A 23,014-nucleotide genomic window follows, 5' to 3' on the forward strand; every position below is an offset into this window, starting at 1 on the left:
GATCTATTTATAACTTACCCACAGATTGGTACTTCACATCTTGATCCAGTCCATCCATTTTCACACACACATACTAATGGAATAAGACATTCTCCATTTACACAGTTACAGGTCATGTCCTGACATGATAAGCCATAGTAACCTTCGTTACACCTACAACACAGACATGAAAATAAAAGTTATATTTGATCATAAACATGCTTCTGTCAAAGTTGGGTAAAAATCCAGGATATTTTAAGAAAATTATCAAAATCTTAACGGAAGAGTCAATGTAATGTCAACTGGCAGAAAAGTCCATTTATAAGTAAAATACAGATAAACAAGGATTTTTTTCCCTTCAGAATTTACTTCTGGAATCTGGATACTATCTTATGATCCTAAACAAGCTTCTGACCAAGTTTGGTAGGAATCCAGGATAGTTTACTCAGGGAGATATCTCTTTATATCAGTTATGTGTTTATACAAGTCCAGTTACATGTCTTTTAAGCATTTACATAAAACAAAAAGTTGGAAATTAATATCTATGTAACCAAAAGCTTAAAATTTATTAGGAACAAGAATGTGTCCCACTCGTACACGGATACCCCCCTCGCACTATAATTTTCATTTTCCATGGAACGTGAAATTGTGTAAAAATCTAATTTGGCATTAAAGTTAGAAAGATTATACTATAGGGTACATGCGTACTAAGTTTCAAGTTGATTGAACTTCAATTTCATCAAAAACTACCTTGACCAAAAACTTTAACTTGAAACTCCCACTTTCATTTTCTATGTTCAGTGGACTGTTAAGTTGGGGGTCAGAAGTCTTATTTTGCTTTAAAATCAAAAAGATCATATCACAAGCAACACATGTACTAAGTTTCAAGTTGATTGGACTTCAGCTTCATCAAAAACTACCTCGACCAAAAACTTTAACCTGAAGCAGGACGAACGGACAGAGCCACAGACCAGAAAACATAATGCCCCTCTACTATCGTAAGTGGTGCATAAAAAATGACGATTTTTAGTCTTGTTTCCCTTAATCAAAGTCTACCTCCTGAACCATAGGAGTCATACTCACTCGCAAATATTGAAGCTGGCACAGTGACCAAACTCATAAAGTGTTATGTCAAAATCATCAGTTCTGTTTCCTCCACAACCTCCTGTACAATAAAAAGGGGCCACACTCTTTTCAATTATTTCTTCTGTTACTGCTGTTCCATTAAGTGATGGCAATTGCTCTAGTTTTAAAGACCATGTTCCAATTCTTCCTTCGGAACCATTAAACCTAAAAGTAAGAGTTCATAAATAATTAAATTTTAATAGATTCTGGTCATACAAGTGTATTTTAATATCTAAAATCACAGACTCTGATAATAAACATTATGTAAATTTAATAAGTTAATAATGTTACAACCTTCCAACCGGTTGTCCAATTCATCTGAAAATTTCAGGGCAGATAGGTATTGACTTGATAAACAATTTAACCTCTTTGTCAGATTTGCTCTAAATGGTTTGGTTTCAGAGTTATAAGCCAAAATCTACATTTTACCCCTATGTTCTATTTTTAGCCATGGTGGCCATCTTGGTTGGTTGGTCAGATCACAGGACACATTTTTCAAACTAGATACCCCAAGGATGATTGTGGCCAAGTTTGAATAAATTTGGCCCTGTAGTGTTAGGAGAAGATTTTTGTAAAAGATTACAAACAAGTGAAACTGCGAGCTACTGCTCACTGATGATACCCCCGCCGCAAGTGGATAATATAAATAGTGTAAAAATATGCAAGTGTTCGGTAAACAGGAAGTTGTCGAGTGATGAATCTGAAAATGCATCACACGGTATAGCTGACTTATATAAATCCTGAAACCAAATTTCAGAAATCCTTGTATTGTAGTTCCTGAGAAAAGTGTGACGAAAATTTTCAACTTGGCTATCATGTGTAAAATCATACAAGTGTTCGGTAAACAGGAAGTTTTCAAGTGATCAATCTGAAAACGCATCACACGGTATAGCTGATAAACAGGAAGTTGTCAAGTGATCAATCTGAAAACGCATCACACGGTATAGCTGACTTATATAAATCCTGAAACCAAATTTCAGAAATCCTTGTATTGTAGTTCCTGAGAAAAGTGTGATGAAAATTTTCAACTTGGCTATCATGTGTAAAATCATACAAGTGTCGGTAAACAGGAAGTTTTCAAGTGATCAATCTGAAAACGCATCACACCGTATAGCTGACTTAAATTAACCCTGAAACCAAATTTCAGAAATCCTTGTATTGTAGTTCCTGAGAAAAATGCGACGAAAAATATTCATGGGACGGACAGACAGAGGTAAAACAGTATACCCTTCCTTTTTTAAAGCGGGGGTATAATTAAAGGGGGGTATAAAAATTATGAAAAAATGACTATAAAGGGCAGTAACTCCTTAAGGGGTCAACTGATCATTTTGGTCATGATCATTTATTTGTAGATCTTACTTTGCTGAACATTATTGCTGTTTACAATTTATCTCTATCTATAAAAGTATTCAAGATAATAACCAAAAGCGCCAAAATTTCTTTAAAATTAACGATTCAGGGGCAGCAACCCAACAACCGGTTGTCTGATTCATCTGAAAATTTCAGAGCAGATAGATCTTTACTTGATTAACTATTTTAACCCCATGTCAGATTTGCTTTTAATGCTTTGGTTTCAGAGTTATAAGCCAAAATCTACATTTTACCCCTATGTTCTATTTGTAGCCATGGCGGCCATCTTAGTTGGTCGGTCAGATCATTGGACACATTTTTCAAACTAAAATACCCCAAGGATGATTGTGGCCAAGTTTGAATACATTTGGCCCTGTAGTTTTAGAGGAGAAGATTTTTGTAAAAGTTAACGTCAACGGACCAGGTGAGCTCAAAAGTTACATGTTAAGGTTTATTTTTGTTTGTTACAAATATTCATGTATCTAGATGTTAGAAAAATAATTAAAAACATTAGATGTTTTTAAAATGTTTGATCTCTGACAGAAAAAGAGATGGCAAATTCTTAAAAATCAATACATAAGCCAATCAATGAAGTTATGATAGTAAGACTTGTAAAATTCACAATTCCTACAGCAGGGCAGGGGGCATTACAAAATTGATGTCTAGATCATGTTGATATAAACAGCCCAAGATACACTTACCGCCTTAAGTTTGTATATTTTGTAAAAGCTATGGTATAGTTAGCTACTTCCATCCCGTATATCATATCCATTGGACGTTTAGCCTGCATGCTATATTCTCTCTGTGAGGTTGCTGTATCACTGTCCATAAATATCATTCTAGTGAACATGGCTGTCTGTAAAGGTATATCATTTTGTCATTGTCAATTGTTGCTGTATATCATTCTCCATTTTTGGGTTCATTGTAAAAATAGTATAAATCCGGCTGTTAGTTTTCTTGTTCGAATTGTTCAAATTTTGTCATTTCAAGACATTTTATAGCTTACTATGAGGTATGAATTTTGCTCATTGATGAAGACTGTATGGTTATTTATAGGTGTCATTTGGTCTCTGGTGGAGAGTTTTGCTCATTGATGAAGACTGTATGGTTATTTATAGGTGTCATTTGGTCTCTGGTGGAGAGTTTTGCTCATTGATGAAGACTGTATGGTTATTTATAGGTGTCATTTGGTCTCTGGTGGAGAGTCTTCTCACTAACAATCATACCACATCTTCTTATTTTATATATTGAAGTTTTCAAGGTTAACAACAAGCTCAACAGCCAAGGCTTGTTAAATTAGTGTCCACCCTGTGATTATCAGGCCCATTACACAATAAATATAAGTGTCGTTTTTTCTACTTTTTATCCTTTCAACGCTACACAAAAAAATTAGAAAAATGGCTGCGCATTTTTTGGGTGTTCATTCATTAGAACAGTATATTCCTTTTCAGAATGTATCTTTTTTATTATATGAGATACAGAGAAAGTTATTGCATGAAAAAAGCTCAGGAGAGCATGAAATGTAATGTTAGGCAATTATTTTAGTGAATTTTTTATAAGGTAACTAACAGGTTAAAGGGGTAATTTATTACATTTGTGTTGAATTTTGAAAAAAACCCTAACTATTAGTCTTCATTTATTTTGTTGTTTTATCTGCCATATAATAAAGAAGACACCAGTTACTCGATTCCATAGTGTATTGCAGCATACACAACATATTATGTAATCGTGGCACAAATAAATGGATCCGTTCTAAAAAATTTTAGTCAACCTTCTTTTTCCCTGGTCGTAATGATCGATCAAATCATATTTCCCACACCAATTAAATGTTATAAACCCATTGAGATAACAAGAAACCTTTTAACTAATCCGAATTGTTAGTTTCGCCATAGAAATGCTGAATTATTTCCATATTTACAGCTTTGTTTCAGATTTCTGCCATTTGCATTTGTCAAAATATTTGTTATTTTCCTTCTACTGCATAATTTTACTATAAAAATTGCCGGGATTTCAAGCGCAAATGAGACCATGTATATCCTTGATTCAAACAAGGAAAAATTAGAGAGAACCAGAATAACAGCTGAATGGTTTAAGAATCCTGGTGAAAAATCTTTTGTCATCTCAGTATATGCCGTGTATAGTGTTGAAAGGGTTAAGACTTTACTTGTAATGTTATTTTGATTTATACGGCAATAAAAAAAGAATATATTTGATTGCCTGCCATCTGTTATAGTCCTGTGAATTAATTTTTTTGAAATCAGATAGGCATGAAGACTAAACAAGAATGTGTCCTCAGTACACAGATGCCCCACTCGCACTAGCATTTTCTATGTTCAGTGGACCGTGAAATTGGGGTAAAAACTCTAATTTGGCATTAAAATTAGAAAGATCATATCATAGGGAACATGTGTACTAAGTTTGAAGTTGATTGGACTTCCAACTTCATCAAAAACTACCTTGACCAAAAACTTTAACCTGAAGCGGACAGACAGACGGACGAACTGACCCACAGACCAGAAAACATAATGCCCCTCTACTATCGTAGGTGGGGCATAAAAACACTCTTAGACAAGAATGTATCCCCAGTACAGGGATGACCCATCCACATTATAATTTTCTATGTTCATAGGACCATGAAAATTGGGTAAAATCTAATCTCTAATTTGGCATTTAAATTAGAAAGATCATATCATAGGGAACATGTTTACAAAATTTCAAGTTGATTAGACTTCAACTTCATCAAAAACTGCCTCGACCAATTTTTTTTAACCTGAAACGGGGCAGAAAGACTGTTGGAAGCACAGACCAGAAAACATAGTTACCATTAAGTGTTTAATGAAATCACATTATTAGTCTTAGCGCATGCATTTTTTCTCAGTCTTCAAAAACTCACAAAATTAAAAGCACACAATAATTTCCGAATTTTACAGTATATAATACTCACAGTGGGTGGATAAGCATTAATGTGCTCTGGCCATGAGAACGGATGTGGATTTACATTCACAATGACTCCAATATATCCTGGTCTATCGCCATTTGCATTTAATTGTAGTTCACCTGTTAAACTCTTTTCCATATAAATCTACAAAATTAAGAAATAAAACTAACATTTCAAAAGTAAGTCATAAAAATATGGAACTCTGTGAGTTCATAATCAAAAGCTCAAAAATAGCAAACAAAATGGATAACAACTTTCATATTCCTGACTTGGTACAGGCATTTTCTTTTGTAAAAAATGGCAGATTTTAAATCCATTAAAATCTAGAAAAATCATAATACTCTCTTATAGCTATCAAATTATCAAATGCCCACTGTAAAAATCAAACCTATATGCAATATATGTACATTGTTGGAAAATATAAGATTTATTTGTAAGAGCTCTAGAAACAAGACCAAAAATGTGAGTTGGCTGATCATGAGCTTTTCTCCTGTTTGGCAGAGAGTAAAAATAAATATTACAAATCTTTGTTTTGTTCACATAAGGGCTATTCCAGAAAAAAATGTATGGGGGGTTGGAAGGCAGTTTTCGTCAGCACCCGCCACCCAGACAATTGTAATTGAGAATTATAGTGCATTATAGTGTGAAAAGTTGCTCTGATACCCATCACCCATGTATTATTAATACAATGTGCCTTCCCCCCCCCCCCCCCCATACATTTTTTTTCTGGAATAGCCCTAAATACCAATGTGTATTTAAATCTTAACATAATTGCAATGCTGTTTTAAGAAATGATTTAGTCGTAGGTTGATGATTAGAGATGTCTCATTATTTTCCCTAAACAAGAGGGATTACTAAAAGCATGTGGAAATACTTGTAAAAGAAGTTGGCCCTCGTCTCATCCAATATAATTCTATATTCATTTAAACTTTTTTTCTGATAGACCGTCATGTTTGTGTAATATAACAAGTATAGCTGTTTCAATAATTGGCATTGAAATCTTTCATACATATATTATTTTTCTATATTTTATCCCTAAAGAAGAGTTGTGTACGGTGTTTAGCTGACCACATAAATCCTTATATACGGTGCATAGTTTAGTTGTTGTACACCATACACAAAAACTTTATTTTCACTCGTTTATTACCCAAAAAGTTTCAAGGAATGAGTTATCACAGGTAGGTTTATGACTGGGCCTAAAATAAAATATTGTTTGTTTCCCCAATCCCGACCGACCCTGCAAAATTGATGCTACTCATAAAATTTTATTGTCAAAAATAAGTCAAATATTATTTTATTCATTTTGGATTTTCAGGCTTACCGGATCGTCCAATAATGTTCAAGCTTTTTGGAAAAATAAAATTATTTCCCTACCTACCTACCCACACCTGGCTTGGCAGGGTAGGGATTGGGGAAACAAACAATATTTTAATTTAGGCCTTGGTAACAATTACTTTTGCCCTGTATCAGGGTTTATTTCAGATAAAACATGTAAATGTCCCAACAACTGTATCGAAATTAAAAGTTAGTGTTGACATTCACAACTATTTGGGCATGTACAAGTTAATTGTTCTTATTAGAAAGTTGTTTTATAAAAAGGAAAAAATCGATGCATAAATTATTTGGAAGCAGGAATTTCAAATGTTGAGAAATGTGCATTGAATATTGATACAGCAAGACAAAATTTTTTGTTACGGTGTAAGGTCAAAATCAATCATGCCTGCTTGGTTAATAGTACCTATATCCGGTGTACTGATGATACATGGTGGTTCTAGCCAACAGCCATCAGATTTTTTAAATACTTTGCTTACATTTCTTATTTCATCTGTAAGTCTTGGTCCTGTTATAGTCCTAGAATCATTAATTAATTTTGACATGGCCATTCCAAACATTTTGACAGCATCATATGCAAGGGAATATTCAGCAAGAATCTGAAATAAAAATTAGAAAAATTAGAAACAGAAGCTTTTTTTTTATGGTAATTCCAGGCATAAATGTATGTAAGGTTTTGACATTGCATGATATTTTTTTGTTTCTGTCAGTATTAGAGGTTGAAGAAAATACTCTTTGTTACAAATGAAAAAAAAAATTAAAAAAAGGGGGTGGTTGGGTAAAAAAAAAGTTTTGTTCTCCTATCCCCTATTCATTTTTTTCTCTCAATTAATAGCCATAACAAAGTAACAAAGTCCATTTTATTTTCAGAAATGTTTCTGGTTGGAATAAATTTGCTGTTTTTCTTCTTCAGGTGAATCATCGTTAGATTTTTCAAAGCACTGCAAATATTCCAATACTGTAAATTCAGAAGTTATTGCGTTTTTTTTTATTATTGCTAAAAATGCGATAGGGTTATATTTGCAATGATTTGAACTCACATTTTAATTTTTTTATATGAATTAAAAAGGGTTTTCTAAAATGACAAAATTGCAATAATTTCTGAATTTATAGTAATTGAATAACAGATATTATTTCTTATGCAGCAAAAATACTGCAATCTGATTGGTTGACTACCCTGGTGTAAATAACACCCCACCCTGGTTCACCCGGGGAATAAATAAAATTTTGCCAAATTTAAAAATTAAATGAATTCTGCCAAAAGTCGAAATAAAGAAAAAGATTATAAAATTAAGAAAATTAATAATAATAAGAAAATGTTGGGTTTTTTTTTGTAAACTCAAAAGAACACAAAATTTTTCTGAATCATTCCAAAAATAAAGTAATAAAAGTATTTGACAATGAGCAGCAGCATGGACATTGAAAAAATATTACGCTGGAAAGTTTTCATTACCATTTTTACAATTTTATATCCTGGTTTCAAAATGAGTAAAGGAATTGTTCATAAGAAATAAATTCGTTATCTTGGTGTAATCAGGGGTGTACGGAATTTGACACCGTTGTTGAAAATTCTGTACACCCCTGATTACACCAAGATAACTAATATTATTTGGTTTTGAAAACTGACACAATTTTTTCTTCTTTATATATAACTTACTTCAGTGAAAGGTAGTTTAGGAACAGTTCCAAGATAATCCTTCCTGAAGGCATGACGATGTTTTTCTATCAGGCCTCTCCATACAGGAGTCTCCATGGTCATATCATAGCCAACAATCCAGCAGTGACCACCGACCATACCTTGTGAACAGGTTATATTCTGAAATATAGAAATGTGATAAAATATTATTTGCTGGAATTTTAGTATCACAATAATATCACAGGGAACATGTATACTAATTTTTAAGTTGATTGGACTTCAATTTCATCAAAAACTACCTTGACCAAAAAATTTAATCTAATTTTTTAAAATATTATTTGCTGGAATTTTAGTATCAAGAATGTGTCCATAGTACACGGATGCCCCATTCGCACTACCATTTTCTGTGTTCAGTGAAACGTGAAATTGGGGTAAAAAAACTTCTTTGGCATTAAAATTAGAAAGATTGTATCATAGCACATGTGTACTGAGTTTCAAGTTGATTGGACTTCACTTCATCAAAAACTACCTTGACCAAAAAATTTAATCTGAATTTGCACTATCATTTTCTATGTTTAGTGAACCGGGAAAATAAGTTAAAACCCTAATTTGGCATTTAAATAAGAAAGAGTGTATCATAGGGCCCATGTGTACTGAATTTCAAGTTGATTGGACTTCAACTTCATCAAAAACTACTTTGACCAAAAACTGTAACATGAAATTTGCACTATCATTTTCTATGTGCAGTGAACCAGGAAAATTGGGTCAAAACATTAATTTAGCATCAAAAGAAGAAAGATCACATAGGGCACATGTGTACTGAGTTTCAAGTTGATTGGACTTCAACTTCATTAAAAACTACCTTGACCAAAAACTTTAACCTGAAGCGGGACGACCGGAAGGAAGGACAAATGAACGAACAAATGCACAGACCAGAAAACATAATGGCCCACTGCTATTGTAGGTGGGGCATAATTAAGGAACAAAATGAGACTATTTTTAAATTTCAAGAAGATAAATTTCTTTCAGCATCCTGTTCTTCAAATAGTGATTTAGTGGGGTTTTTCCCCACCATGATTTATCACAAAGGGTACACATCTATTGAGTTGTTTTGGGTTGAAAGATAGTTTTTTTTATAACCTCAATGCATAAATTCTTACTGATAATTTAGTAAAATGATTAAGACTACCAAGACATACATTTAACAAGATGGGGTTTGAGTGCCAATGAGACAACCATCCATCAAAGTTGCAATTTTAACAATTTTAAACAATTATATGTCAAAGCAGGGACTTCAACACAGAGCCTTGGTTCACATCAAACATATCTGTCTAAACCCCCCCCCCCCCCCCCCCCTTCCCCCCAAAAAATTAATTCTAAATTCATAAAATAGCCTTCCAACCCAAACCAATTCAATTAATTTTGGAAAAAGTCCTTTTGTTTAAGTACTTACTCCCATACATGTTGGACCTTGGTTTGCCCAAGGAAAGGCCCATCCAAACAGACCCAACATGTTCCATTGCCATCCATCTATACCGCCCATTCCTTTACTGTAAAATAAATAATCAAAGATTGTTTTTCCATAAATTATTTACACAATAAATAAAAGAAAGTTGTATTTTACCACTTAAAATTGACTAATTTTGTAGTTAATGTACATAACTTTGGGTCAGGCTCGGAACATCAGTGACTAAAACCAAAATGATGGTAAAACTCATGTTCCAGGATTGGTATATTCTAATCAATGTGTGTGTTTAGAAACAAGATTTCACGTACAATAAGTTATAAGTACCCGTTCCTGAGTTTGTGTCAAGTAATGTTGGTACTCAAGTCAAGTTAGTATAAGTCAATCCAACTACAAGTTAGTTGCCCTTTTTGAGCTCCCAATTTTAAGGATTTACTCATTTAGTCTTGACCCTCGCATAGGTCAGACAAAATTTGGGCATTTTGCAAATAATACGTCAAATAATGGGTTAAGGTGTTGTTTCCAATAATTTTAATGAATTGAAGAAGAGAAATATAGATAAATATTCAATTAAACAAATGTAAAAAAAACTTAAATATAAGACATAAGAAGTTTTGCCAGACTCTGTCTATATTATAATAAGGTGGATTCTTCTAAGTACAATCAGTTACAAAAAATTACAAGTTTAATAGAGGGCCAGCATCCCTTTTTGTGTCATAGGGTGAAACTTTGCCATATTTATTTCTTATCTAAGATTGGTATTTAATTGCCTACATTAATTTACTATGGTCAAGCATATTAAGTATTTGTAGATTTATTGCTTTACTGAACTTTAGCAGATTGTCTGATTGACCATTAAATTTAATGTATGATGCAGCTGTGTTTTAACTGTAATAATTTCTAATTACTGTGGATTCATTATTATTCGTTGGATACCAATTTTCGTGGATGTCGTGGGAACAGGCGAACCACGAAATTAAATGTTCAACGAATACCAAATTTTCTATAGGCTTGTATGCAGATTTCTCCAAAACCACGAAATTAAATATCCACGAACATATAAGTTTTCCTCAATCCACGAAAATTGGTATCCACGAAAATAAATGAATCCAAAGTAGAAGCTAATTTATGTCAGTGTTTGTTTATATTCTGTCCCTATACTTGTGTGATCTGGATATGAATGACTATTTAATGTGTGAGAAAGTCATGTAAGTAGCAAGGGCCTTATAACAGCTCCGTGACATTTGCGAGGACAATTATCTTTTGGCACAATCTGAATCTTATGATTGTACGTGTGTGTGCAACTTAAAATCAAATACTGACAAACAGCAATAAATGTATCGTGTAAAATATTTCAGACAGGGGTTAAATTAAATGAAGACTTTGTTTTATTTGTCTTCTGTCAAGTTTGCTTTACTATTATGTGTGTACCGGTAAGTTTAAAGAAGCAATCAATTGTATCTCTCATGATTCCAAATTTTAACAAGAGTCTGTCAGACTGACCGCAAACCTGACTTTTCTTTACAGCTATTTGTGTCCTGGCATTTTTTCAATACACAAAGACCTTAACTTTTAAATGATAAAAGTGAAAATTGTCAATATGGAAAATTGACCTCAATTTTATCTGACATCAGAAACAACATACTAAAATTTGAAAAGATTTTGGGTGAATGGTTCAAGACTTAATGCATAGATACTGTTTGGCAACCATGCCTGAAAGCCACCCACCTTCCATCCACAAATCATTAACTGATTTTTACTTTGTAAATCAGGTTTATAAAATAAAAAACCTTCTATAGTATAAGGCGAAAAAAAATATATATGTCTGTTTCCTGTTTCCGACCGACCCTGACTCAAACCCCCCGACCCTAGATCTTTTTCTTCAAATCCGGAAAAAATTCGGTTCCTGTCCGGAAAAAAATCATTTCCGGTCCGATCCAGATCCGTATTTTACTATGCCCAAACAAAGAATGGCTGCTCCCAGCACAAATGTGCCACAATAAACAAGTTTAAAAATGTCAGCACTTGGAGAATTATTCAATTAAAGCTTCTTTAAAGTGATTAAATCATTTTAGGTTACAGGACCCAAACCAAACATGACATATAACCGACTGCAAATCTGACAGGAAGTGCACCAAAAAAAAAAAAAAAAAAAAAAAAAAAAAAAATCCCGACCTACCGACCCTGATTTTTTTACCTTGGAAGCAGGAAACAGACATATATTTTTTTTTGGCCTAATACCCATCACTATACCAACTTCATATTTTGGGTAAAAAAGTGCAGATTATACAGGACCAACTACGGTAATTTTTAAAACTTACTCAATAGCTTCTCTCATGAAATAATAGCTGACTGGTGGCATCACAAACATCCAGACAATACGACTCCCTGCATCTTTGATCTTCTCTAAGGAACTGTTGAAGGCATTAGGTGTATAAGTAGCTCCCCATACTTTTGGAATAGCCACCTATTTTATAACAAAACAATTTGATTTGTTGTTAAGACAAGAATGCTGTACTGTCCTAACACAAAAATCCAGAAAAATCTTTAACACATTGAATAGTTTTATATGAAAGATTTCTTTACAAAAATAAATGGTTCTATCTAAATCTCCATTGTCTCACTAATGTCTCAAAATTTGAAGAAAAAAATGCCATGCTCTGACAGTGGCTTTTAAACAATTGGTTCACAAAAACTGGTTTCGCTCACATGGCAAAAAGGTTGCTCATCTATAGTTTCTACCTTACTAATAGTTTTCAGGTAAATAAACAAAAACAGGAAATAAGTAAACAAGAGTGCACACACTGAAATGTCTCGCCTTCTTTACTAATCATTGATATTAGTTGATAGTCCTAAGAATAAAGCTTTATTACAACTGTCACATAAAATTAACAATAACCAAGATAGCTAAACAAAGACCAATGAACCATGCCAGGCAGACATGTACAGCTAACAATGCTTCCATACAACAAATATAGTTGACCTATTACTTATAGTTTTAAGAAAAATAGACCAAAACACAAAAACTTAACACTGTGCAATGAACCATGAAATTAAGGTCATGGTCAAATTAAACCTGCAGGACTGACATATAGATCATAATATATTTCCATACACCAAATATAGTTGACCTTTGGCATATATTATTAGATAAAAAGACCAAATCTTAAAAACTTAGCTTTGACCACTGAACCATGAAAAAGAGGTCAAGGTCAGATGACATCTGCCCGCTAGACACGTACACCTTACAATCATTCCATACAACAAATATAGTAGACCTATTGCATAAAGTATGAGAAAAACAGACCAATACACAAAAACTTAACTATAACCACTGAACCATGAAAATGAGGTCAAGGTCAGATGACACCTACCAGTTGGACATGTACACCTTACAGTCCTTCCATACACCAAATATACTAGACCTATTGCTTATAGTATCTGAGATATGGACTTGACCACCAAAACTTAACCTTGTTCACTGATCCATGAAATGAGGTCGAGGTCAAGTGAAAACTGTCTGACGGGCATAAGGACCTTGCAAGGTACGCACATACCAAATATATTTATCCTATTACTTATAATAAGAGAGAATTGAACATTACAATAATTATGAACTTTTTTTTCAAGTGGTCACTGAACCATGAAAATGAGGTCAAGGACATTAGACATGTCAGACAGAATCTTCGTAACATGAGGCATCTATATACAAAGTATGAAGCATACAGGTCTTTCATCTTCTAAAATATAAACCTTTTAAGAAGTTAGCTAACGCTGCCAGATCACTATCCCTATGTCAAGCTTTCTGCAACAAAAGTTGCAGGCTCGACAAAAATTATCACTTATAGTGACTACAGTTTAAGACAGGGAGCTCTAATATTTGATTTAAATTTGAAACTTATTTTAGGGCTATTCCATTAAAATGTATGAGGGAGGGTAGGATGGGGCTTAAAAAATATCCAAACAACTATGAAGTTTTTTAAAAATAATTTTGCATAATGGTAATAGAAGCATACTGAAAAAAGACCAACGACCCACATTCATTAATTAATCTTTCCTTCCTACCCTCCCCCATACATTTTAATGGAATAGCCCTAACATTTTAATCATCACAAATACACTTACCTCTGCTAAGATTGTAATACCAAACTGTTTGGCCTTCTCAAAGAAAATAGTGTCAATAGTAAAGTCCACAGTCCTTATGATGCTCTGTAAAATCAAGAAGACTATTTTAATTTCATGTGCATTTACATTTTTTATAACTCTGCATGACCAAAACTTTTTCTGCATCAAAACAGAACATAAACGTCCCCTTTTTTTCTCATTTCAGGTACATGTATTAATAAAATGATTGACATTTCAATAACATTTGTTCTCCTAGGTTTCAATTCCATGTGCATTTACATATCTTATCTCTCCATAGCCAAAAATCAGGGAGAAAAGAAAAAAAAATTAATAATACAGCCTCCTTTTTTATTAATTTAAATAGTTGCTTCCTTATTATAATTGTCCTCGTTGGCATTTCAATAACAAAAATTCTCCTTTGCTTCAAAATTTTATGAAAATTTTAATTGTTGAACCATGACAAAAGCACAATTATGACATAATGTTTAATGATCTAAAGGGCCTAATCACCTACTTTGTTGTCTCATTCAGTTTTCTTTAACATTAGGCCAAATAAAAATATATGTGTGGTTCCAGTCACATACTTTTAAAAAAAAGTGTCTCTAGGTCAGCAAAAAAAAGTATTAACTGAAATTGTTTCCGGTTTTTAAAATGCCCCAACCGAAGGTTCACCATTTACATGTGATTTGGTGTAAAATAAACAGTCATGTTACGTAATTAGTTACTCATGTTATGATTTTAGTTACTTTTGTTGCATTCTGTTATAAATTCTTGCATTTAGTCATAACAGATACTTCTGTCAGATGGAAATTCAGATGGCAGAAATGTATGTATTTAAATATTTTAATTCACAATCCTCAAAATTTGATCGTTTGAAAAAAAATTTTTTCAGAAATGAAAATACAAGTTTGAGGGTTGGTCAGGTATTAAACTGGAACCACACAAAAGGTACATATATATTTTTATTTGGCCTTATTGTTTTATTTTACAAACCATATATTTCCAGCCTCTGTTTCGACACGACATCATGACACTGTGAGATAGAGATCCCATGTTCCATGATAATCTGTTGTAATAGGGATAAGCACTCTGAAAAAGGAAAAGTAATACAATTAGAGCTAATTTCATATTGCATGTAGATTAAGACTTTGGTAAGCTTGCAATACTTTGTTCGTATATTGAACAATTTGTGATTAGGATAACATTCAAATTCTATGAAAAATTGGAGGCCTAAAATTTTATTTGTTTTAAAAGAAGTCCGTTTTCACTTGTAAAAGGCGCAAAAATATCAAATGTATTTACAGTGTTCTTTTCTTTTCATTAAACAGGGGTATAATAGTGAAGAAATTTGGCTCCATATTGAGCGCACTGACATACAACACTGAAAAGGACATTTCATATCAATCAAAATTTAAATAAAGGGTGATAATCAAATCTTTATTTGTTATCTAAAAGTTATAAATAGCTTTCAAAAAGATTTCATTTCAGCCAAGCTGCAGACTAAATCTGATGATTTTCTGTTCAGCAGTACTTGAGAATAATGTGACAACAAACTTGAAGGTCATTTAACATATTGAAGACTCGATATTATTTGAAAACAGGAAGTAGTTTCTGACTGATCGAAAATGTGCTAACATATAACAAACCATTACTGCAGCCAAGGAGCTGACCAAATATGATCGCTCCGTCCAATAGTATCAAAGAAAAGGTATGACAGAAAAATTTGTTGGATGAATAATAATAACATGTCTAATAGATATATTTGTGATATCAAAACTATTATAATGCTATTGATGCAGTTAAAATATATTTACCTTTTCACTGAAGGAAAACTCATCTTCATTTGTGGCTATATTTGGCATTTGGTATAAATTTAAAAGGGAGGAAACTCCTTTTGTTACTGTGTTGCTGCCAAATCCTACGATCCCTCTTACTCTTTCATTGGGTGTTTTCTACAATGATAATTAAATAATACATTGATTGATTGATTGTTGGTTGCTTAGGGCTTTTCCAGATTTAATTGCGTCGGGGGGAAGGAAGGCACTTTTATTAAAAATTGATGGGTGGTTGTTATTTAAAAAAGATTGCTTGAACATATAAATGAGATATCCAATCTAAAATTTATGCATGGTGGGGTCAAATAAAAAGTGCCTTCCAACCCCCTTTTACCTTTACATTTGGAACAGCCCTTAACGTCCAGTAAAAAATATTTCATGCATGTTGAGGAGGAGAACAGGTTAACAATAAATACAATAGGTAGATCTTGTAATAGAGGCCATCCAGGATCAACAAACATAACAAAAGGATAGATTATGACTGGTGAACAACTACTTATATTGCTTATAAACAAGAAGGTGTCCCCAGTACACAGATGCCCCATCCGTTCAATCTTTTTCTATGTTTAGTTGACCGTGAAAATGGGGTAATAACTCTCATTTGGCATTAAAATTTGAAAGATCATATATTAGGGAACATGTATACGAAGTTTCAAGTTGATTGGATTTCAACTTCATCTCAACCAAAACTGTAACCAAAACTTAAACCTGAAGCAGGATGGACGAACAAACGGACGGTTTCAAGTTGATTTGACTTCAACTTCATCAAAAACTATCTCGACCAAAAATTTTAACCAAAACTTTAACACGAAGCGGGAAGGACGAACGGACGCAGACCAGACAGCATAATGCCCATAAATGGGGCATAAAAAGGTATATCAAAACATACTTTACCATTAAATATACTCTTGAATCATTATTATTTGTGAGATACCAATTTACTTGGGTTTAATGAGTAATATAGATGAACCAAAAGTTTTAATGTGTCAACAGAGTACACATTTTCTATATAGTTTGTATGCAAACTTTGGGAATTTTTTACCAAGAAATCAAATATCGGCAAAACTTCATTTTTTCCTTATTATCCGCAGTTACTGTACAAAAAAAACGTATAAACAAAAACAGCTCATTGCTGATCAAATCATAGAAAATTTTACAAGAATTTCATTTTCTGATACAAATAAGGCCATAATAAATAATAGGTTTGTTTGCCCAAACACTACCTACCCAGAAAAAAACTGCCTACTCAAATTCTTTTATTGTCCTGATTTGAAGAAGTTTTTTAATCAAATAGGCATGGAGACTAATAAACATCTGATACAGTAGACTCCGGCCAATCGGATACCCAAAATGTCAGCTAAAAATATCCGATTGTCCGATATATTCAATTAGCCGATGAACGTATATTTCTCCAAGTTTTTTTTAAAACTTGACAGACACAACCCTAAGATACCAAAAGCTATTATAGCTGCTTTATTAATGGAAATTTGTAACTAATCTCAATGTTTTTTTCAGGTACAAGTTCGGATAATTCGGTTGATTGAGTAATAGATCGATCAGTTGTTGATCTGTCAGTCTGTTGATTTTTAATTATGTGTTGATTATCTGAATAAAATATATACCTCTTAAATAATGAGACTTGTTGTTTTTGCGTGATTTGTTTCATTTGTGTGTTAAGTGTTAAAACAGGTAAAAGCTAAATATAACTATGAATTCTCGGAAGTAGGCCACAGGTAAATCTATTAATAGCTTAAGAAGTTGATCGAACTCGGATCTAATTTTCTACAGTTTTTTATTTATGAAACACATTTCCAATTTCAAGTAATACAACTACTTTTATGATTATAAAATTGGACATCAAGATGAGTAAAATTAATTTGCTTTTCTATCTTATTTGTCGTGGTTCAAAATTAAAGGCTGAATATTATGCAAATTAGGAAAATGGCGTACGTGTGTACAAGTTACATAAATCTATTTCACCTGGGATATGCTATTGACAAACGATTCCTTATTTTTACAAAGGACTTTTATATATATTTTAATAAATTGTTGAGAAAAAGGTACTTTTCATTCATATTTAATAAATATTGATGAACATCACGCACAGTTTATTATTTCTGTCGTGTCGTTGTTTGTGAAGTAAATGATAACGATCATATTTGGATAAACACATAATAAACACATCTTTGGCAAAATATAATATCAGATTCATAGAATAAACAAGACAACAAGAAAAAACATGTTTTATTTGACTGTAAAAGATTGTTTTATTAATAAAATGAAACATTTTTGTACTGAAGTTTTCTTAAACTTCGTAATGGCGCAACTTCCGGCTTCATTTCCTGTCAAGAAAAATATGTAATTATTTTAAAATATTCGATTGTACATGGTTTTCACACATTTTTCATGAATATTCCTATCCAATTAGCCGATATATTCTAATAACCGATATTCGATTATCCGATGTATTTTGACTGAAATGTATAGGGAATGGTGTTTTGACATACTATTACAATAGCCGATATATTTCTTTAACCGATATCCGATTAGGTGGAGTCTACTGTACTTCAATTTCTTTTTTTGAAAAAAAGAAACAAAATGCCTACCTACCTACCCACTGTCTCAACCTTTGGGTAGGGTTTGGGCAAGCCAAAATATTTTTAAGTGTGGCCTAATACATGTCTGAATATTTCTTTTTCTTTTCGCAATTGAAATTTTACAAATGACAATCTACATCAGAACAGGTATAAAGCATAGGGTTGCAGCTTTTAATGTTTCTATAGAATATTTTGGAAACTTGAGGTTACATGGTACAAAATACTGAGCGACTGAGAAGGATGATATAGGAGTAGGGAAGACAAAATGGAATACCTTAGCATGATCTAACATCTCCATAAAAGCTGTTGTAGTCACAACTGGGCTGTTCTTGGTATTGTATGAATGCATGGTCAGTTGTCTACCTGCGAATATTAATTAAAACACAAAATCTTTTACAATGCTTTCTCTACATCATGACTTCATGTATAAACAAAATTATTTGTGGAACAGCCCTACTGATTGACAAACTTCAATGATGCAGTTTATTCACTAATTTATTACACTTGCTGTAAATTAATTTTATTTATGTATTCAATTAAATTACCAACCCATGTGCTCATTTGTACTTAAAAAGTGGTTTTTAATGTCCTAACATTGAGGGAGTATCCCTAGGTGTTGTTCCCAACCTGATGAAGGTCCTTCTTTGTGTATAATTTTAAATTGGAAAAGGCAACAACTATTTAGTATCCTTACACATGAAAATAATTCCTGGTCTTACAGCTACATGTTTTCTGCTGATATAATAACGAGATTCATGCAAATAAACTTAAGAAAAAGGCATGTAAGCTCATCTTACATATATGACACTTTTTCTAAACCACAAAACAGCAAGCGCAAAATAGTCGTTACAAAGAATTGTAACTTTTGAAATTGTTGTCGCACACTAAAAACCCCATGGGCACTTTCAAAAGTTGGCAGGTATGATTTAGTACTGTGAATTCATTATCATCTTTTGGATACCAAATTTTGTTTACTTTCATAATTTTAAGGAAAAGGTATACCAGGAATTTAAATGTTCAACGAAATATGTATTTACCTCAGGCCATGGAAAAATAATTCATGGTTTCCCCTAACCCGACCGGGTCACTGTTTTACCGCCGGGTCATTAAATTTTTTTTTTTCAAAAAAAAAAAAAATTTGCAGAGACAACTTAAAGTGTTGGAACTATGCAAGATTAAAGTTTTGATGTAGAAACAATACATATATATAGATATAAAATTATGCATGGTTACAAAAAAAAAAAAAAAAGCCTGCCTGCCTGTCGGGTCTTAAAATTTTTCCCATGTTAGGGGAAACCAACAATTAATTTTCCATGGCCTCAATAAACTATGAAAAATACAAAGTAACCAAAATTAAAGAAAACACACTAGACTTGAGTCCAAATGATAATACTTTTCAACAATTGGCTGAGTTTTTTGTATTGTCTATGATTGTTGAGATTGTTTAATTTGTCTTTTTGTTGTCGTTCCGTTATCTTTGCATGTTTGTGTTATGATGTCATGGTAGTTTTTTTGTTATTTCCTTCCTGGTGTTTTTCCTTTTATTTTGATACAAATTTATATGAAAACAATAAGTTTGTTTAGTCAGCTTTACATAAAAAGAAACCAAATGAGATTAAACGTGATTAATTTGATTAAATTCAACATTGGTGAGAAGCAGCGGCCATTTTGGTAATACATGATGTCATCTTGGATAGATGTTAGAAAACATTTTTGGACACTGATTTTAGAACAAGACGCACATTGAAATTTGATCAGAGTCAAATAAACAAATATATTTTATTAATAAAAAAAAATATATTGATAACTTAAACCTGAACTATATGGCCTTCAAAATTTTTTCTGTATAATGTCAATAAGTTTCAGTCCTATCCAATACAAAATTTGATAAATTCTGAAAAAGAGTGACTACCTACCTGGTAATATAGTGGGGTACATAACTCCTGCATTAATATCCTCCACTGCATACACGGCAAAAGATTCTGAGAAAGCTCCTGTATTGGAACTAGATCCAGAATCATAGTTCGAATAATAAGCAGCAAGATGAATCTCATTGGTCACTTCCACAGGCCCCACCTGAACTTGAGAGAGTGGTCCAGGAGTGACAACACTGGTGGCATCAAAGCTCAGGGTGACGGCTGCATGAGGCTCACATATAGAGCCTACTACAGTAGCTAACCCTTCTGACATTGGAATTGTCTGAAGGTCATCACTAAGGCATACGGAAACATCAGCTGTACCTGTTATGTTCTATAATAAATAAACAATATAAGTAGCTGCACAGGTACAAAAATATTTCTTGTGTGTTAAAATAGCAAGAACTAACAGAAGCTACCATCACATCATAAATATAAGTATACACTATTCACAGTGAAATGCAAAAAAGTAGCTTCATTTACATGTTATAATTGAAATTATAGTCTTTACCTTCACCATAGGCTATAACTTTGACATTGGAATGTCTGAAGGTCATTACTAAGGCATACAGTAACATCAGCTGTAGTTATGTCCTCTTTGTTAAAAATGTACTAGTCAGACCTATAATTTCCACACCCTTCATTACACAATACAAAGGTAGTGTCTTGAGAATAGAAACATTTACATGCTGCTTCAGGTTAGCTGGTCAGTCACTGAATTTTTGTTAAGAGTATTTTTAAAGCAGTATATAGCAGTCTTCACACTGAGTGGCAGCCCAGGCATGTAAAAACGCTCTCTGGCCTGTAATAATCATATCTACAGGCCAACAGAATCTAACTAATTTTTTTTCAAAAATTGAGCTCCTGTGTATGCACCTGTCACAAACAGTTGTTTATTGTTTTATATCATTATGGCACAATTGTTTTTTGTTTATTGTTTTACATTTGTAATTTCTTTGCCTTTTTATAGCTTGCTGTGCAGTATGGTTTTTGCTCATCTTTTGAAGGCTGTACAGTGACCTATAGTTATATACTTATACTTTATTTGGTCTATGGTGTAGATTCTTATATTGAAATAAAACAATATGTACTTACTAAAGTGGAATCAGAACCGGAGTAAACCCTTTCTCCTGATGCATCAAGTGCCCGTATGACAATGGGACTTTCAATGGGAAAGTTGGCACCAATCTTTGGAATGATATCACCTGAAGGTGTTACTATCTCTAATGCAGTGGCCGTCTGCTCTGAAAGTGTAAAATATATTCTAGTGTCATTATATCTAGTCTTATTTAATTGGAGAGATTCAAAGCTGTATTATAATGTCATATCTTAATCTTATTTAATTGGTGAGATGAAAAGCTGTATTATAATGTCATATCTTAAGTCTTCTTTGATTGGTGAGATTCAAAGCTGTATTCTAATGTCATATCTTAAGTCTTCTTTGATTGGTGAGATTCAAAGCTGTATTCTAATGTCATATCTTCAGTCGTATTTGATTAGTGAGATTCAATTTAGTATTTTAATGTCATATCTTAAGTCGAATTTGATTAGTGAGATTCAATTTAGTATTTTAATGTCATATCTTATTAAAAGTCTTATTTTGTTGGTGAGATTCAAAGTGGTCAAAATTGCATATAATATATAACTATAAAATTATGAATTCCTACACAAGTAAAAAAAATTAAAGTTTGCTGATGTAGACCTTTTTTTCAGGACATACATTTTAATACATTTTTGTACTAAAAGAGCTACTTTATATTGCAGTAATAAACATTATTTTGAGTAGGGCCTTTTCTCACTATTTATTTATTTTTTGTCTACTTGTCTTGATTCTGATTTTTTAGCCCCATTATTGAATTCCCTATTCTGAAAATCCTGTATAGACCCTCATAAGTATAACTGGTTACCACTAATTCACTTACCTGTCACTGGTATACAGTCTGTCACAAATACAGCTCCATCGCTTGTTCCATTCATATGAAACAAAATTTTAGATTTTGTTGCATCACTGGCATAGAGATCGAAGAATACCTTATTCATTATGAAATCATTGTAGGTATTTGGCATTCTAGAATGTGGATAATTTGGCATTCTCATGGTTAAATTCAACTTGGCACAGCTGTGGACATCTAACAAACGGACACCAGTAAAAGTCACTTCACCAGCTACAGCTCTTTTATCGATGTACATCTGGTAGTTGGATCGACTTAGTTTGGCATCTGTTCCTGAAAGTCTTTCCTACAATAAAAGAACAATCAAAGCACTGTAAGCACTGTAAACAGTTAACCAAAAACCAATTATGAAAACTGTGGCAATGTTGATTCAAGATATTTAGTTGGATCAACTTAGTTTGGCAGCTGTTCCTGAAAGTCTTTCCTACAATAAAAGAACAAAAATCTGTGTGATGAAATTGTCTGATTTATTTGATACAGATCATATCAAAATATAATATTGACATTCTCAAAGATACATGTGTAAAATAAGAATGTGTCCATAGTACACAGATGCCACACCCATACTATCATTATATGTTCAGGGGACCTTTAAATTGGGGTCAAAACTCATTAAGATAAGCATTAAAATTAGAAAGATCATCCCGTAGGGAACATGTGTACTAAGTTTCAATTTGATTGGACTTCAACTTCATCAAAACCTACCCTGACCAAAATTTTTAACCTGATAGCAGTAACGCAGGACTGACATACAAACGAACACA

General features: G+C 32.8%; 1 protein-coding gene across 1 annotated transcript in view; it reads right to left on the reverse strand.

The window, feature by feature from the left end:
• The window catches only part of LOC134692512 (uncharacterized), a 43,907-nt gene that overhangs the window by 9,795 nt on the left and 11,098 nt on the right, over positions 1–23,014 (reverse strand). The window contains exons 5-19 of the mRNA XM_063552969.1: positions 22,221–22,536; positions 21,394–21,542; positions 20,295–20,632; positions 18,657–18,741; positions 15,765–15,902; positions 14,944–15,039; positions 13,951–14,034; positions 12,147–12,292; positions 9,814–9,910; positions 8,382–8,540; positions 7,204–7,323; positions 5,399–5,536; positions 3,156–3,310; positions 1,063–1,269; positions 19–153 (exon numbers count right to left, since the gene is read on the reverse strand). Of these exons, the coding sequence (XP_063409039.1) occupies positions 19–153; positions 1,063–1,269; positions 3,156–3,310; positions 5,399–5,536; positions 7,204–7,323; positions 8,382–8,540; positions 9,814–9,910; positions 12,147–12,292; positions 13,951–14,034; positions 14,944–15,039; positions 15,765–15,902; positions 18,657–18,741; positions 20,295–20,632; positions 21,394–21,542; positions 22,221–22,536 (2,363 nt within the window). The remainder of the gene's footprint in view (positions 1–18; positions 154–1,062; positions 1,270–3,155; positions 3,311–5,398; positions 5,537–7,203; positions 7,324–8,381; positions 8,541–9,813; positions 9,911–12,146; positions 12,293–13,950; positions 14,035–14,943; positions 15,040–15,764; positions 15,903–18,656; positions 18,742–20,294; positions 20,633–21,393; positions 21,543–22,220; positions 22,537–23,014) is intronic.

Source organism: Mytilus trossulus, chromosome 12 (genome assembly GCF_036588685.1).
Source record: "Mytilus trossulus isolate FHL-02 chromosome 12, PNRI_Mtr1.1.1.hap1, whole genome shotgun sequence".
Lineage (NCBI taxonomy): Eukaryota > Metazoa > Mollusca > Bivalvia > Mytilida > Mytilidae > Mytilus > Mytilus trossulus.